The sequence below is a fragment of the Mus pahari genome, chromosome 17, assembly GCF_900095145.1.
Source record: "Mus pahari chromosome 17, PAHARI_EIJ_v1.1, whole genome shotgun sequence".
NCBI classification, from domain to species: domain Eukaryota; kingdom Metazoa; phylum Chordata; class Mammalia; order Rodentia; family Muridae; genus Mus; species Mus pahari.
The window spans coordinates 25,124,573-25,143,497 of record NC_034606.1 but is presented as its reverse complement, the minus strand read 5'-3'; the positions used below and the strand labels follow the sequence as shown (position 1 = coordinate 25,143,497).

At 43.9% G+C, this 18,925-nt stretch overlaps 1 protein-coding gene across 1 annotated transcript; it reads right to left on the bottom strand.

Annotated features, from left to right (window-relative positions):
• Positions 1-660: 660 nt before the first annotated feature.
• Sqle (squalene epoxidase) lies at positions 661-15,762 on the bottom strand. Its single transcript, XM_021216430.2, has 11 exons — positions 14,690-15,762; positions 12,790-13,042; positions 9,568-9,748; positions 8,167-8,263; positions 7,389-7,502; positions 7,137-7,308; positions 6,560-6,655; positions 5,124-5,266; positions 4,477-4,573; positions 2,016-2,103; positions 661-1,129 (listed from the first exon to the last, which is right to left on the bottom strand). The coding sequence occupies exons 1-11, from the start codon at positions 14,972-14,974 to the stop codon at positions 937-939; spliced, it is 1,719 nt and encodes a 572-aa protein (XP_021072089.1). The 5' UTR covers positions 14,975-15,762; the 3' UTR covers positions 661-936.
• Between the last annotated feature and the right edge of the window lie 3,163 nt (positions 15,763-18,925).

Here is an 18,925-nt window from a genome sequence, read left to right as displayed (position 1 = left end):
CTTCTAGCTGCTTCTGCCCAAGCCAGACAACAAAGTTGCCATAGGACTTTCTATCGAGGAGGTAGTAGGGGCCAGCAGTGGGGCTGTAAAGGTTTAGTGATAAACTTTTAAAACTCAAACTCAGCCAGGCATGGTGGCACACACCTTTAGTCCCAGTTCTTGGGAGGCAGAGGCAGGTGGATTTCTGAGTTCAAGGCCAGCCTGGTCTACAAGGTGAGTTCCAGGACTACACAGAGAAACCTGGTCTCGAAAAACCAAAACAAACAAACAAACAAAAAAAAACCTCAAACTCATAACTTGATTCTCCATGAAAATTCCTGTGTAAGGGAACTGTCATCTGCTAGGACGAGACATGGCAGGAGTCTGCCTGAACCTGTAGCTAGTAGGGCCCCTGTGGTTAGAACTAGCAGAGAAAATACAAGCTGCCTAGAGCTCCAGGCTGAGCAAGAGACCCGCCTCAAATATACACTGTAACGTGAGAGTAAAGATGACCAGCCCCCACATGTGTGTCACACCCAGCAGGCATGCCCAAACACATGCACACATACTAAGGAATAGGTATTGGCAGGCTTAACACCTGCTCTTTCTATCCCACTTGGGTTATCTTTTCTGGGACCGTGAAGCTATATAAAGATGTCTACAACAAAAACCAAAAGAACGTAAGAGTTTACTCTTCATTTTATTGGCTTGTCCCAATGAGTCACCCCAAATACTGAAATCAAAAGAAAAACTTGAGTGTTAGCACTGATTTGTAGAAACAATTATCCTTTTAAACATCTAGCTTCTCTGACCTTCATTTTCAACTGTAAAGTAAGGCTTATATTTACATGCTTATACACAAGCTTGGTCCTCCAGTCCACTGTGGAAGTGACACAGTTCTATGCTATATACATCCTCTTCAAGCCCCAAGGGACTTGACTGCACGTAGATTCCCTTTCAATGAACCAGATACTTCATTTCTGAATAGATGAGAGGAAATATGATAGAACACGCTTTGTACAGGACAGCACCACTACTGAAAAGGGCCCGCGGTTTTGTAGCCCACGGCTCTGATTTGAAGCAGAAATACGTGGCGTAGATTGCAACGGAAAAGAAGTGTCGAATCAACACCAGAGGGTGAGGAGACAGTCTGTAATAGGAAAGAAACATGGTTAAAATTAGTCACAAAGGTTCAAATGTGTCACCAATAAAAGCTTAATGCACTCTACATGTGAGGACTTAGCAAGCTCATCTGCCTGTTACATCCAATGACAAGAATGAACTTTAAGATGATAAAAAACTACTTAGAAGAAATGAGTGCTTTGAGAAGCTGGCGGCCATGCTCACTCAAGTCTTATTTTTCCTGCTGTTTTCTACCACTAATCATGAGATCCAGAATGAAGCCTACTGCAATCTGGGTTTGGCTTCAGAACTGATCTGACTGGAGATCTGTAATAATAAGTGCCTTGAAGAATTTCCCTTCTCAGACTTCCCGAGTATATGTTTGCATTAGCAAAACTACTACTAAATTTCAAGCCTGCAAGATTAATATTTGAATTCAGAGTTCTCAGTTATTCTTGGATCCTGTGGGCCAGACAAGCGATGACATCACAGGTGAAAACCAACCGTCAATGTTACTCAAGGGTCCAGCAGCCCAGTCCAATTCTCAGTGTGTCTGCACCAGGAGGCTAGTCCAGCACTGGGCTGCCCAGTGCTCATTGCCTGAGGCTCCTTTTTAAATCCTTTCTCTTGTTACTGTGTGCACACACACATGTGCATAACACCTGGAGGCAGGGCACACACTACATAGCACAGGTGGCGATCAGAGGACAACTCTGTCTATCCATCTACACGGGCTCTAGGGCTCAAACTAAGTATGCCAAATTCGGGCCGCAAGCACTGGTACCCACTGAGACATCACTGCCTCTTGGGGCCACTTGTGACTAGGGCATGAATGGGAAATAGAATCTAAGTAAATATCCATGGGGTAAAGATTCACATGAACTGAGCATTTCCTTTCTGCTCTCAGAACTTACATAGAAAGCAACCCAACGGGACCGGCCACACATTCTCCACCAAGTTTAAAATATAGAAAGCAGGCTTTTCGGAGCTGATGCAAGGAATCTAAAATAAAACGTAGAAATTATTAACAGTCCTAGGGCCGGGCAGTGGTGGCTCACACCTTTAATCCCAGCACTCGGGAGGCAGAGGTGGGTGGATTTCTGAGTTCGGGGCCAGCCTGGTCTACAAAATGGGTTCTGGGACAGCCAGGGAAACCCTGTCTCGAAAAACAAAAACAAACAAACAAAAAACAGTCCTAGAATTCAACAACCAAGAGTTCCTTCACAGTTCCAGATCAGTAATCTCAGGGTAATAGTATGAATGATCTGTTTCTATTGATTCTGATACTTAGGTCTTACAAGTTACTTTTAAATTACGTATGACTTTGTTCTAAGTTAAGTGACATCAAATACTTTGTAAGCTCTTATATATAAGAACATAATTCTAACAAAATGCCCAAGTTCTGAGATGCCTAAGCCATACCGTTGGCATCAGGTTATCAAGCAGTGAATCGCTAACGTGTGTCCATGGAACCCTTTTATGCATTTTGAAGCCTTCGGAACAGCCTAACAACCATTTAACAGTTTAGAGTCAGGGTGCTTTTCTTAAGGTGCCTAGACTTTTCTAATAATTTCTAATAAATAATTTTTTAAATTATTAACTAATTTTTTGTTTTGTTTGTGACAGGGTCTCTCTACATAGCACCGACTGTTCTGGAACTCACTCTGTAGACCAGGCTGGCCTCAAACTCAGAGATCTGCCTGCCTCTGCCTCCCGAGTGCTGGGATCAAAAGCATGTGATAAAATCTACCATGGCTAGATTTTTCTTTTTCTTTCTTTGTTTGGTCATGGTAAAACATTCAGTTTTCTTAAGCTGGATAAAGTAAGAGGTTCATTATGGCATTTCCATATATGTATAAAACATACTTGGAGGAATTTACAATTTAGTGACAGACTTTACAGGAGTTATTTGTAAGGATAAAACATGGTATGTTCTTGTCCTATAAAGTTCTTTCCTCCCAGATCTGTTATTTACTTTAACGTTGGTGGCAGTGTTGATATGTGTAGGTTTTTGGTCTGCTGCTATGTATTATAATGTTAAATTCTGTATCCCAAGATCTAGACATATGCCAGCTTTTGTTGTGTAAACCTCGCTCCTTAATTTAAAACTGTTAGTTGAATAAAGATGCCTATAGCCTGTAGCTGGGCAGTAGACAGGTAGGCAGGGCTGAGACAGACCAAGGAAAGAGGAGGAAGGAAGAAGGCACGGTGGGGTATGTGAATTACAAGCTCATGGCCTCGAGGGCTGGCCAGTCCGGAGTAGGAGTGGCTCAGGCAGTACACAGCAAGTGACATCTTGAAGTTAATGACAAGAAGACAAAATAGCAGAGAAGGTTGATATCTGCCCAGCTCTAGGGCTTTAAAGCTTATTATAAATAGAAAGGCTTTGTGTCTCTTATTTGGGAACTAAATGTAAGGTGGGGTAGAAAGCCCCAATTAATATTTACTGCAACATACAATAGCTTAGAAAAACTCAAAACTTAGAACTCTCTTCCTCTCATTTGTCCACTTTAACTTCCACTCCACTTCGTCCAGACTGGTAGAGATCACAGTGAGTTTAGCAAGAGGGGGTGGATGGCTGGAGTCTATGAGAAGCAGTCCCACCTTCTCTGCTAATGGGCACCAAGAAACTCAACCAAGGAGCTCGAAGCATCTCAGATGGTTACCTTATTTTTGTCTGTTTCTTAAAGTAATTTTTTACTTTGCGAGTTTAATACATGGATTGGGGAGGGGTGCAAATGCCAGAGTATCATTTGTTTTGAAATACGATCTTACTATGTATGTAGCTCAGGCTGCTCTCCCAATCCTCCTGCCTCAGCTTCCTGGCTGCTAGGAGAAGAAGCATGCACCACCACACCTAGCTCAGAATCTCACATTTTCATTATTATAAACGCTGAACCTAGAATGGCCAACTTGTCTATAACGGAACAAACAAAGCAAAGCACATGGCTGTTTGCAGCGCGAGCCTCTTGTGCACAGTAGCAGGGAAGAAGCTCCGACCTCAGCTGGAGGCATCTATTCGTGTTGTAAATAATGCTTCAAAAGAAACTCAAACCACACTGCTTCTCCATAGCTGGCCAGAAAGGCTTTCAGCAACATTTTACCGTGTGAGGATATACATGCTCTAGTGTGGACCAGAGGACTCAAACGAACATGTTCCTGAGATACTGCTATAGGTGTTTTCTATGGAATGCCAACAGCCCCCAGAAGTGCCAGACACATGATGCTGAGATGCCGAAAGAACTACCACATGGCAGTGGGTAAAGCCGGGTGATGTGTGGTTATAGACTAACTACTAACTTTGGTAATTTAGTCCCTTATCTGAGAAAACTTAAAAATCTACAAGTCATTTCACTTAAAACCATCTATACTTACCATCTGTAGCTGAAAATAATTCATACAAGGCCTGAGCCAGTACATTCACAACAAAGGAATGGGTCCTTTTTCTTGACCAAAAGAATGATTTTTTAGCCTAAAAACGAAGAATATTATTTATTACATAGTTAGGAGGGAAAAAAGCATAAGCTAATGTTTATCATCTCCTCAAAAGAATATCTGTCCCAAGGCCTATCTGCAGGTAATACTGCCAAACTCTTTCAGAGCAATGGGTCACATGATTTTGAAGCTAAGCTTATAGCTCAGAGAATGGTCTGGGCCTCAGGGCATGTGGCACACACCTTTGATCCCAGCATTTGGGAGGCAGAGGCAGGCAGATTTCTGAGTTCGAGGCCAGCCTGGTCTACAGAGAGAATTCCAGGACAGCCAGGGCTATACAGAGAAACTCTGTCTCGAAAAACCAAAAATAAAATAAAATAATATAAAATTTAAAAAATGGTCTGGGCCAATCTGCTATACACATGTTAAACCACAGACATTAAAAATGCAGTTTGAACAAGACTAAGGACCATTATGAACCATAAGTTTCCCACACATACATAGATTCCCACTGGGGTCCCAGTCTGCTCATCCATCAACAGATCTATTTTGAGCCATTCTAGGGGAGGAGAACTCTAGGTTCTTACCTGGAAAATAGCAGCATCATCATAAAGGTCAGGAATGTCTTTTAACAGTTTCCTCCATAATTTTATATCTTTTAAAGCAACTGTCATTCCTCCACCAGTAAGAGGGTGCCTCAAGTTATACGCATCTCCCAGAAGAAGGACTCCTGTGGAAAGAGAACTAAGACTATGAAAACCTGAACAGCTCGGAGACAAAACGTTAGTGCTAACAAACTTGTGATTGATGGGAGCTAAGATAGCCAAGAGTAAATTATAATTAAATCTGCTTTCTGTGGCTGAACTGAGCAAATTACGATCTCAACAAAGCTGATGCCAAAAACAAAAACAAACCCTTAAGTCCCATTGCCTATATAGGATAAAATTAAATATTAAAAATATTATTAAGCACATACTCTGCCCTGTGTGTGGTGTGCCTATAATCTCAGCTCTTGAGTAATAGAGGCAGGACAGATGACCAAGGTCATCCTCAGCCATCTAGTTTCAGTCTGGGCTATATAAAACCTTTTCTCAAAAAGAAAAGGGGGTGGTGGGGAGGGAGAGGAGAGATGGCTTAGCAGGTAGGAGTTCCTGCTACTCTTCAGAGGACCTAAGTGTGCTTCCCAACACCCACATCAGGACCATCTGTAGCTCCAGTTCCAGGGGTGCTGATGCCCTAGCCTCTGAGGTGCTACATACACATGGCAAACACACATGTAAATAAAATAAATCCCTAGGCAGGCCAACTCCAGCACTCAGAACAGAGACTGGTGATCTCTGTAAAGAGGAGGTCAGACTGATCTACACAGCAAGTTTCAGTCCACGGAGGACTGCACAGTGAGCCCGTCTCCAAACAATAAGCCTTTAAAATGTAAAACACAACTCCATGGCAGCTATCAATCACGATTGACACCTGCCAAAAATGCCAGTTACAGGCATCTACGGGCGCTCCTTTAAATGCCACCGTGTCTCAGGCTCCCTGGGAGCAGGCTCTGCAGACCCCGTTCCTATTCAGTCCCTGCTCCATCCCACTGATCACCTTCATCCCAGTGCAGCTTCATACACAAGCAATGTCCTCCCCAGCCACACTTCCACCGCGAAACCCCACTCTCAGCCTCGGACAACCCCAAACAGTGACTCCAGGCTGCCATAGGTGCAGTTTTACTGGAACTGTTATCAGTGCCCCCATGAACTCAACTGCATGCCCCTACCCACCACAGCTCCCTCCAGGCCAGCGGGCAACCTGAAACTCCCTTGTTCTCCCAGTGACTGCCACAGTGTCCTACAAAGGCAGAGCTAAGTAATAATCGTACCCCAAAGCTTCCATGTCAGGAACTTGTTGCGGGAACCAACACTCTTTCTGGCCAAGGTAGCCAACTCTCTGCTTCAACTTTATGCCAGATTACAAATTCAATCATGCTACTGGAAGTAATAGTGGCATTATAAAATAATGTAAAAGATACCTCGTTTGTTCACCGAGGAAGGAGGAAGGAAGCTGGCTGGCATGGTCCGCAGACGGGAATTCTGAGAGGCCTCCAGAAATGACTCCTTCAGGTGGTCTGCAATTAATCCCATCACCCAAGTAAGTGGTGTGAGCATTTCAGTCTCAAATTAGCACACATCTCCTTATCAACTATAAAACAGTTCTTAACAGTATGTGTGTGGTAGCTATCCCATAGTTCCTTGCAATAAATCACCAATTACCTACTTTATTAATAAAACTATCCACTAAGCACCTCCTTATACGTGTTAAGGGATGACAAAGGAATCTAAGGGAAAATAGATATACATAACATGTACAGCTGAACACAACTAAGAGATGAGAGGAAGAAATGAGTCAAATTCATGAGAGACAGAAAATCCACAGCAACTTTAACCATCTCCATAGTGTGGTATCACCGGAAACACACGCTGTACACAAACAGGTATGCTCATCTCGGAGTCTCATTCAGACATTGCTTTCAGTCAAACTGGGACAAGGCTTTTATGAGATTAGCTTTAGACTGTAAATTATAATCAGGGTGCAGTCCTATTTCTTACCAGGTATCTGTGGGTAAATCTGTTCGGCCATGTATTCTCTTAAATTTCTGGGTAATTCTCCTCGAATATCAACAAGTACCCTAGTTTCGCTGGATGAAATCTGGTAGATGAGAACTGGACTGGGGTTGACCAGAACAAGCTCTGCATAATTGGTTTTAAACTGTGGTGCATCCTAAAAAAGAAAAGAAAATACTTTCATAGTTTTCAAATCTCTATTTGCTTTTGTTTTTCTCCAACTACACTCCTCCATACCTTCATAAGGAACCCAACGAAGTGGGAGGTAACGGAGACTTTACTGGAGATGAGATTCTTCCTGAACTTGGAGAAGAGCCCATCCGCAACAATAGTGAGCGGGGCGTGGAGCTCCTGTAACAGAGAGCAGGAGGGACACCCGGCGTCAGTTACCCGTGCTTCTAAAGCCAAAAGGAAGATATCTAAACATAATACACTCTCACAGAGGCGGAAGAGAATGCACACCTGATCCTGAGTCCCTAGAGGCCTATCCCTTTGTACCTCTGCTATTAAAACTCTCCACCATAACGGACAAAGGCCCACATGGGCCACAGAAGACTGGACCTCATCACGAGACTCTGAGAACTCCCCAGGTTCATTATAAAATTACATTACTTCCCTCAGTGCTGTTTAATGAGTAGCTAGATAGAAGCAGCATCTTTATACGCCTAACAACTCCACATTCCTACACTGTGAGCAGGGAACCAGATAACCCTATCACACTCCAGTCTCTAGGAAGGGGTGACCCTGTAGAACGGCCCACTGCCTCCTCCTTAATAGACCAACACTAACAAACTAGAAACTATTTTACAGTTAGTTGTTTTCAATGTTTTCCTAGTTGTGACTATAACAATGTGTTCGGTAAAACAGCTGCAGGAGAGAGGGCCCTGAACAAATGGTCCTCTGACCTTCCCCCACCCCACCCCACCCCCACACACTGGCATACTCTCACACATACACAAGTTAATGCAGAATTTTAAAGGGGTAGGAAGAGATTACATTTTTTACTAACTCTCACCTTGGTGTCCCCAGTCTCCTTGTCCTTGTACTGCACACCGATCACGGCATCATCTTCCTCTAGTAACTGAAGCACGACACCTTCTATAAACTTTACACTAAAGGATGAACAGAAACACGTGGCTGAAGTAGCACGCTTGAGCAAGTTCCCTTAGGTGTGAAAGTCCCTACACAGACAGTTTAGGATGTGGTATGTGACAGGCTGACCATGCTCCAGTGGACATCCTCCTACCCATGAGTATGTAAGTAGCACAGTTGCACTCAATGAGACATATAAAAAAAAACCAAACCAGACAGTGGGAGGAGATAAGGACATGGTGGGGTAGATCTGACAAGAATTAAGATTAAAAAAGATAAAAATACAATATATGCATGTTTGAAATTCTGAAAAAAAAAAAAGTTAACATTTTTTAAAAATAAGATGGCATATGGCAAATGTGAAAAGTAGTCATATCCATCAGAAGATTACCATCAGTTTCGGTCTTCGTATACGTATCCATTTGAGGCCATGAGGCCATGGACACCGGACATTTCAGCCCTAAGGAAAAGTCCACTGACTTTGACTTTGTCAACACGTGGGTTTGTGTGAACAACATGAGTGCTCTCAAGTTAATGCAGAATCTTCCTTAGTTATTGTTAAAGGACAAGAGGCTAATACAAGTTAATAATCCAGACAAGCAGCCAGTCCTGTCAGACTAGGCCCTCAGGGTAAGTGGGACAGGGATTCTTGTCTTCTGTTCTCTCTAGAAAAGGTGTGACAGCCACAAACACAAGACTCAAATGGGCACACACAGACACATGCCCTCTAAATTCCAATTAAATAATAATCACCTAATTCTCACTTAAAGTAGAACTCTCTAACATTCTTTACATAGGCACTGAACATATTTTATTATGGGTTCTTTATCATACCTATGCCATCTAGACCATGACAAAAATTTTCATGAATACTGATGTAATTTCCCTTGCATAAAACATTTTCTTTCTGTTTGTGCGTGCATGTGTACAGATGTCTGAGGAAGGCAGGGGGTGGCGTTTGATCTTCTCCAACTGGAGCTACAGAGGGTTGTGAGCAATCTGATGTGGGTGCTAAGAATCAAACTCCAGTCTCTGCAAGAACAGAAAGCAGGACTGGAGAGATGGCTCTGCTCTTCCAGGAGTCGAGTTCAATTCCCAGCAACCACATGGTGGCTCACAACCATCTGTAATGGGATCTGATGCCCTCTTCTGGTGTGTCTGAAAACAACTGTGGTGTACTCACATAAAATAAGTAAATAAATCTTTAAAAGAAGTTTGGGTTTTTTTTTTAAAAAAAAAGAACAGAAAGTCCTCTTAGCCACTAATCATCATGGGAGGACCAGGTTTGAGTCTTCAGCATTATGTATTAAAGCTGTGGTCTTACTTGGGCTCTGCCATAGCTGCTTTCCGGAGACTCATGATGAATCGGCCATGGTGAAAAGCAACTCCACTCTGCACTTGGTTGTTTTCTGACACCGGGTATGGAATTTGAACTTCAGATCTGCTTTCATAGTCATGAACGATGTAGCCGTGTATATGATGGGCATTAAGACCTTCTACTGTATCTGCAGAAAAGTTCAATTCAAACAGTTTTATTAATATGCTAAGAGTTACCAAGAAAGGTACCAAGAAAAAGACACAGTGAAACTGAGGCTCCGCTTTACAAAGCTATAAGACCAGTTGGGGAACTGAACTGGTACCGCTGTTACACAAATCTTAAAAGGTTTCCAGAAGACAAATCCACAGATACACTTCAGGTTAACAGCACAGTCATGCAGATCTGTGACAGCTTGATACGAAGTCAGCCTTGACCTAGTCCTGAGTGAATCTGCTCTGTCCATTAAGATACAGAAAACAGCGGGCCTTCTCACCATGTGTCCCAATGTAGAAACAAGTATATTTGCCACAGGAGGGGGGTGGGGAAGAAAGAAAGGACGGAGGGGAAAAGAGAAAATCCAATACCATTAAAACTATTTTAAAGGTCCCAATTTATACATAAAAATTCAGTGTATGACAAAGTAGCTTTCCCCAACCAATGAGGACATTTTCCTAAGTGCTGATCTTTCCCACTGTATATGAACACTGATTCGTGATACACTATAGAATAATTTTAGTATATCAAACAGAAAAGCAAAAAGCAGAGTATGTATTGGGCTTGTGTAAAAATGGTGTTTTTATCTTTAAGACAGTATAAGAAGTAGTAACAAAAATACAAGGCAAAAGAAGACATTTCTAAAGAACCAATTCAAAATCTGAAAATCTAAAAACCAATAGCAGCCAGGCGTGGTGGCGCACGCCTTTGATCCCAGCACTCGGGAGGCAGAGGCAGGCGGATTTCTGAGTTCGAGGCCAGCCTGGTCTACAAAGTGAGTTCCAGGACAGCCAGGGTTATACAGAGAAACCCTGTCTCAAAAAAAAAAAAAAAAAAAAAAAAATGGTAATTAGTGATTTAGGAAAAATATCAGAGGAAACAAAGCATTACTATCACACATCAAGCTTACAAAGGAAAAGCATTAAAATAGAAGAAACAATGAACAGCAAGTATAGCAATGATTCATAGGAAGCAATACAGAATTGGTGATCAAACTGGAACATGTGGTAGCACATGCCTTCAAATTCCCTATGGGGCATGGGGACAAAACTTGAGAAGGTTTGTCCCAGCATCAAGATAAACTCCTACTTTACTATTTACCTGTATATCTGTATTTTACATGTATGTGTGTTTTGCCTCCAGGTATGGATGTTTGTCGTGTGCATGGCTCAAGCCATTTTGCTTCTTTCGTGGCCCGCTGGTCTCCCATTGCCCCACTGCCCTCTGTACTTCCATGGCCCAGAGCTCCGACCTGGACTTCCTGGCAGCAGTTAGCCCCTGCAAGTTCTACCGGCCTTGCCTTTCTCACACCTGACACCTGATTCATCAGCAGATTTTCACACCTGAACTACTGCGACTGTGGTCCAAGTCATCAGCTCTACTGACCCTCCAATAGCATCCAGATAACCTCCTTCTGGCCTCAGCCCTAACTCCATGATCCTTTCTCTACTCGGGCTATACTTTCAGATTGTCTTCTTGATTAGCCTTTTAAAACATGAAACTTACTAGTTCCTTCAGTTCCCAGGGGCTTCCCCTCACTCCCTAGGAGCCCCCTTCTTTAGCTGGCTTTTCCTCTACTGACAACATGAAGGTCCAGCATGCTTGGTGGCTCTTCACAGAAAGCAAAAGCTCGGCCTGGACTTCGTCCTCTCCTGGTCTCTCCAAGGCTCACTCTCCTCCATTTCTTTACTCAGAGGTAACTTCTCACTATTGAAACCATCCCCACTCCCCAACTCCCTATCGCAAGCTTTCTGATTTTACTCTAGCCTCTACAGTCTTCCTATATTTCATCTACTTTTTTTTTTAAAAAACCACCTGTCAATGTTTTCAGTCTTTGTTGAAGGACCACTCTCAGCCAGCCTCTGTGGTGATCAAAGTCAGTCTCCAGGCAACAGCACCTGAGCCCTCCCTACCTGTCTCCTGTTTTCTCTTGCCTGATAACAATGGGGATGCCATTTCAGGAGGAAGAATATGTGTTTATTTTTATACTTATCACTGCCATATAACAGTTGTTATGTGTTTATAAGGTATAATTCGACAGTCGAACTCATGGACCTTGACGACACAATTATGGAACTCAGTAAATCTATCTCCTTAAAAAATGTATTTGTCCGGCTGGAGAGATGGCTCAGCAGTTAAGAGCATTTGACTGCTCTTCCAGAGGTCCTGAGTTCAATTGCCAGCAACTACATGGTGGCTCTCAACCATCTGTGATGGGATCTGGATGCCCTCTTCTGATATGTCTGAAGACAGTGACAGTGTAGTCACATACATAAAATAAATAAATCTTTGAAATATATGTATATATTTGTCACTCTCAGCTACAACATCAGCTTCTCCCTACTTTATCATATATTGCCATAAAAATACTCTAGCAATGCATCTCCACTGTCCTCATATTCACCCTCTGTTTTCCGCCATTAAAAATGTTTCTCAACAGAGGTCTCAGCTGGCTGATCAGAGGACCACAGTTCAATGTTCCCTATCAGTTACCTCCAGTTCCAGGGCACTCAACAACCTCTTCTGGCCCCCTCCAGACTGGGCTCACCTCGCAGCTAAGAACCCTTTGTGCTACTTCTCAAGGATGCCTTGATCACTCGTCCATCTTAGTACTCAGCGCAACACCTCACTCAAAGACAACAGTAAATAAATATTTCCTAAATGAATGGAAGATGTACTTAAGACAGGAGGGAATAGCATCACCCCAGGAGCATTCACACCCTGTGTAAATGACAGTTCTGGTTACTGAGCTGAATGTCTCCATTTCTGAGGTGACTTTTTGGGGGGCATTTCACTATGTCACTATGTCTGGGGAGCCTCTTCTCACACGAAGATACGGTTCGTTCCTCCTCTGCTCTCATTTCCACAGAAAGATTTTAGTTCATGTAAAGCTTATTATAAGGAAGGAAGGGACAGAGGGAGGGAGGGAGGGAGGGAGGGAGGGAGGGGGCAGCCTGAACAGTCCAGAGTGAAGAGCACTTATTTACAAAACTCCTCGAGAACAGCTGAGCCTACCTCCAAGGCCCAGCTCCTGGAGAACACGGTAGCCACCTGGCTGCAGAAGCTCCCCAACTATCCTGTCAGGCTCTTTTAAATCTCTCTCAATTACTGTCACCCTTCTTCCATCTCTTGAGAGAACCGTTGCCAAGGCAGATCCAAGCACACCAGATCCCACAATGATCACTTCCGGGTCCGTCACGGACGAGGTCAATACTGAGGTAGCTGCTCCTGTTAACGTCGTTTCTGAAAGACTGATTTCTTTTCTGCACTGTTTAACAAAAAGGATTATCATTTTTCCAAATCTGTTGACATAAACCATGTAACTCACACATAAACACACTGGACTTTTACATCTTGAGCAAAAGCTAGAACTACCCCCCAAACATGATTAAGTCATATCCATGGTATATTTTTAAATCCAAACCATATATAATCAGGATCAAAATACTGACTAAAAAGAAATGTATATATCCCAATAAAATTATATATATATATATATATATATATATATATATATATATATATATTATATATATTTAGAAAATGTTATATGGACATATTTAGAAATCCACATGAGGCCTAACACTGCATATCTACAATGAGAGTTGAATACAGAACCAGGACCAATCCTATAATTGAACTACTCAACTCTACACTGAGCATCTACAGGTGCAGGCCTCTCACAACTTGTGACTTTCCTCATATGCACTAGTGAGCACTGAGCAGAACTCACGCCAGCAGCTGGCTCCCTGGTTTCCAGGTAAGGAGAAAGCCTGAAGCAGTCCCAAAATGAAACCAGTCCAGCACCCTCCCTACTCCCAACAGAGTACGCCACATTTAGACTAGTGACAAAAGCTCAGTTACTTATTACACGGTTATGCACCGGCCATTCTGCAAATATGAAGTTACTCCATTCCCTGACAATCAGCGACAGTGGCACCACGCTCATCTAAGAGAACAGGAACCATCCCCAAAGCATTACAGCAACAGGTGGCAGAGCCAAAACTCTGAGCCAAGTTCTTTTCTTCTACCGACCTTGCTAATGTGTACTATGGGTGTTATCAAAGAAAGCAGACCCCGAAGCCTGCACTGCTTTGTGGGCAACTCATCCTGGCCACTCTCACGCACAGTGGGCACCCAGCTTCAACCTCACAGCAATGTCCCTTCTTGCACTGCTGTGTACTGCAATGTAGTTCTCAAATATTATTTCTTCTTACTTTTGTAAAAATCAAGCATTGTTACTCTATCTACCCAACGCTCTTGGAGAAAAAGTTCACATATCCCTGGCCAATAGGTCCTACGTGATCTGACTTGCCCTCTTCCTCTCTCATCACCTACCACTGGCCCTGTCATTCCCTCGAAGTAAGGGCACCACAAATATTTAAAGACCCAGTCTCTAAGGTAACCTGTCATTCAGCTATGACTCGACTTAGGAGGGGACTGCACTGACTAATTGCTTCAATGGCTAGCAGGAGGACAGATTTCTGCCCAAGACTTTCAAGTGTTGGGCATCTTTATTGCTATTCAAATTGGTGTCACTTTCTACTGTCTGCCATCACATTTACTAAGCAGCCTTACCTGCCACACAATTCTCCCTTCTCAGGTACAAAAATCATCCTTACCCAGGGATTTTAAATAAAAGCCACAGTGAGTCTGTCTCCCAAATGAAATCCTAACATTTCCTACCAAATCAATACCCAACCCCTATCTGAGGGTCAGACAACAAATGCTTTTCCTCTTCCCTAAGATCGCAGCCACAACACAGTTCAGAACTTTAGAAAAAGGAAGAAACTCAGTCAAATGAGAAGACTGAAGCTTCTAAGCCACCACAAAGTTTAACCATAAACTTCAGTGACCTTGATCTGAAGTTTAAAATAAGATCCCATTCATTTGCCCACTGTGGCATCAGGCATACCCTCTTGGACTCCAGCTGTCCTTTCTTTTCCGATTCAGGTGACTTGGCCCAGAAGAAGCCAATAAGAGGCAAAGCAGAGAGAATATCCGAGAAGGCAGCGAACTGGGCGCCGCTCTGATGGCGGCCAAGGAGGCCCCCGTTTCGATGGCGACAGCGGTAGGAGAGCACCAGGCCCAGCGACAGGAACACCAGCACGCACAGTAGGAGCTCCTTGTTGGCCAGGGTGACATCCCCGCATTTCTTATAAAAATAGGTGAAGGTAGCAATGCCAAGAAAAGTCCACATGGCTCAAAAGGCTTCTTTGGTGGCACCAGCCAAGGCTGAGGATTTTTGTGTTTTGGGGTTTCTTTGGGGGGGGGGGGCTTTTTTTCCTCGGAAGGGTTTCGGTGATTAAAATGTTGTCCCCAAAATGGAGTTCTCAAAGGGGTCCGGAACAACCGGCCGAACTTCTTCCAGTCAATAGTTTCAGGGTCACGAGTCAGATGCGATCAATTTTTGAAATCATTGAGAGTACAAATGTATCTTAAGTTGTCCAGATCTTTAAAAGCAGCATTTAAAGCCTGCCTACTCCAGCAGCTCCTGATTACACACTTTTTCATTCAGCCAACTGATGGACAGAAGCTCTATTGGGCTGAAGGGTGCGAATGTGGCTGTATACTTCGGTGTCCGCTGTAAACGGTCTTTTGTCACCAGCAGCAGGTGCTCAGTAGGAAGGAGTCGGGGGCGTAGAAGGATCTAGGTGCTGGGAAAGCTGCCCTTAGCAACACTGCCCCGGCAGCCTTCTCCAACAAAAGATGGCCACGGCGTCCCGATGCGCCGCGGCAGCCTAGCAGCTCAGCCCTTCCTTGGAGATTCCTCCTCAAGCAAGCCCCGAAGTCACGGTCGGGAACCTGTCCGACCGACACTTGCCTTCCTCGAGGGTGAATGGCTGTCTCGGATGAGCGTCCTTCAGAGCGTGGCGAAGGCTCCTGCCCGCCGGGTCCCCAGCATCCCTCGCGGACAGTAACCAGAGTAACCGCTGCGCGCCCCGCTCGCAACCCGGCCCCACGCGCTTCAGCCGCCCGGCGGGCTCGGCCCAGCCCAGGGACCGGGAGGCGGGGCTCCGACCCGGCACCGCCCCTTGAGCGGACCCCGCCTCCCACGACGTCCGAGCCAATGAGAGCGCGCACCGCGCGGTAGGCTGAGATGGCGCTATAGAGCGTTTGTCCAATGGCAGGCGGCGCACTCCGCGCGGCGCCAGTCGTAGAGGCGCTAGGGCGATGTTGCGTGGTGCGGGGCGGGTGCGTGGGGTGGGCGCCCGGCCGGTGGGCGGATGGGGCGGTGCCCGCTCGGCAGGACCGCCGCGGTGTCCTCTGGTCCCACCTGCGGAGGGTGGAGCTCGCTCTGGAGGAACTCCTGGTGGCCTTGAGGAGCCCAAACTCAGGCGAGCTACCGGAGCCATCCGGGCGGACTGGATGAGCACGGGCTAGGAAGGCGAGGAGGACGTGACAGGTCGGCGACGAGGACTAAAGAAGATGAGAGAAGTCAGTAGGTGGAGATGGATCACGCCTTTAATCCCAGAACTCGGGAGGCAGGAGGATCTCTGTGAGTTTGACACCAGCTTGATCTGCATAGCGTGTTCCAGACCAGTCAGAGCTACATAGTGAAATCCTGCTCCGGTGAAAGAAAGAAAGAGAAAGGAAAAAAAAATGTTCTAATCAACAGCAATCGTAGAACTGTTCAATAAGATCATTTTATGTTTTAAGCACTATGCCAGAGCGTTGCAAACTTTTATTCAACCCTTACAGCAGCCTTCCAAGAATGGCATTACCTTGGTGTTACAGAAGTAACTGAGCGGTTTATCTGCCATCGTTCATGAAACTGACATCATTTTATACTACCCACAGCTACTGTCTTGTAACCGAGTTTCAGACTCAACAGTACCATTTAATTATCAAGCTTTCATTGAGTTCTTAGTTATCTGTGGTTTACGTCTCACCCTAAACACTTCTCAAATATCTTTATTAGTTTCTGCGATCTTTTTTTAAGTCATTCAAACAGGTACAGTTGTTTAACCCGTTTATCCTTTGATAATGAAAGAAGTAAATTTCATGGAACTGTTACCTACCAACCCTTTGCAGCAGGCACAGCCAACTCTATCTAGCTCCACATTTCTTTTCTTCCTTTCTTTCGATTTATTTACATGTATTTTGTCTACATGTATGGCTGCACTTCTGAAGAGGGCACTGGATCCCATGGGACTGCAGTAACAGACAGTTGGAAGCAGCCATGTGAGTGCTAGGACTTGAACTAGGGACCTCTGATAGAGCAGCCATTGCTCTTAATAGTCTAGCCATCTCTCTGGCCCTAACACCACATTCCTAATGAGTGTCTCTCCATGTTCCTAAGTCCAACCAACTGGAAGGTGAAATTCTAGGCAACTTAAATGAGTCTTAACCTTCCTAAATGTCTCCCACCTTTGGGCACTAATAGGAGAAAATGAGATGTATCTAATACACTCAAAAAGCAGCATTTGCACAGAACATAGGATGAGATCTTCGTTGTCAGTTCCATATGCCAGGCATACAAAGAGGCAAACTAAAACTGTCACTCCTGGAACTAAGGAACTTTGTCCGAAGGTAAAACACAGAATTAACTCAGGGAAAAGACTGTCTACGTTGAAAAATAGAACTCAGGATCCTTCTTGTTATTCTGATTTTGGCCAAGACAATGAGGCCATTGCTAGATAATCCACTTGGTCAAACATAGATTAGAACATAACAGTCATTGATTATCAATCTCATGACTCGATGCTTTAAAACTCTATTCCACTTCCACAATATCATAATTCGAATAGGAAAACAAAACACCAGGCCACAGTCATAGTCACTTAGGAAGTATCTATAAGGATCCTTCAGTATCTTTCATGAATGGTGCCCTAGAAAGAACTTGAATGACACAATAGCCACTGGTCAAATGCTGTTCTTCAGAACCCAACAAGTAGCTGGTGCAACAAAGGGAATGGGTCCGAAGATTCATCTTGTCTGAGTCAATATTTAATTGACATATATGATTTGAGTCTGTAGTACAGCACTGCAGTTCTAGATGCTACAAACAATTTTAATGAGTGAAGTGTTTAAAATGAATCTTCTTTTTTAAACACAGAGAACATTCAAGAAATCACAGTATTTTCTTAAAAGTATGCTTTCCCTGGGTAAACCCACAAAGCCAGTAAGGATCTATCTCTATTTGCTAAGACAAAATATGGTAATTCAATTGCAACCATAATTCCCAATTTCATGTCTTTTTGTTTAGTCATGAGTAATACATATATATAATTGGTTTTTCTGAGTCTTTCTCTAAGTAGACCTGGCATTCAGAGATCTGCCTATCTCTTGCCTTGAGATTAAAGGCAGACACCACCACTACCGCCTGGCTTTGGCTTTTTTTTTTTTTTTAAGATTTATTTCCTTGTTTGTTTATTCTGTATATGTGTATATAGAGGGTTCTACCTGCATGTACTCCTGTATGCCAGAAGAGGACATCATATCTCATTATAGATGGTTATGAGTCACCGTGTGGTTACTGGGAATTGAACTCAGGACCTCTGGGAAAGCAGCCAGTGTTCTTAATCTCTGAGACATCTCTTTAGCCACTTGATTTTTTTTTTTTTATGATAGTAATGTCTACTTTTTATTCAATGTTAGTGGTGTCCCTCCCTCAGGATTTCATACCAAGATGATCTGGGTCTCCCCGTGCATTAATTTGGGAAGTTGACTTTTTCTAGATCTTTTGGCAAATAACCACAGACACTTCAGAGAGCAGTGAGCATAGAGCACCTTAATTTTAACAGTCTAATAAGGAGAAAAGAAAAAAAAAAAAAGAAACCCCAGCAGGCTCTGGGACTTGAGAATAATTTTGAGGCCAAAAACGAAAGGATCAGGACCATTTTGTTGTTTTTTTTGGAGGGGGGGGGTCCACTCATCAAGAATATGCCCCGCTGGGTGTGGTGATGCATGCCTTTAATCCCAGCACTCAGGAGGCAGAGGCAGGTGGATTTCTGAGTTCGAGGCCAGCCTGGTCTACAGAGTGAGTTCCAGGACAGCCAGGGCTACACAGAGAAACCCTGTCTCGAAAAACATAACAAAACAAAACAAAAAATCAATACGCCCCACTTGCTGAGACTGGGGAGACATGGATGTGTATTTTGCCGTGCTAACTAAGGTAAGCATTTCTGCTGAAGCATCTCTCACAGTC

Bases quoted from the DNA above. Each gene is read 5' to 3' on its own strand.
- Sqle (XM_021216430.2), bottom strand. From the start codon at position 14,974: ATGTGGACTTTTCTTGGCATTGCTACCTTCACCTATTTTTATAAGAAA. The intron at 9,749-12,789 runs GTAGGCTCAGCT...ACTTTTCTGCAG, and splicing joins CCAGGAGCTGGGCCTTGGAG to ATACAGTAGAAGGTCTTAAT. The intron at 8,264-9,567 runs GTAAGACCACAG...TTCATCCTTTAG, and splicing joins GCAGCTATGGCAGAGCCCAA to TGTAAAGTTTATAGAAGGTG.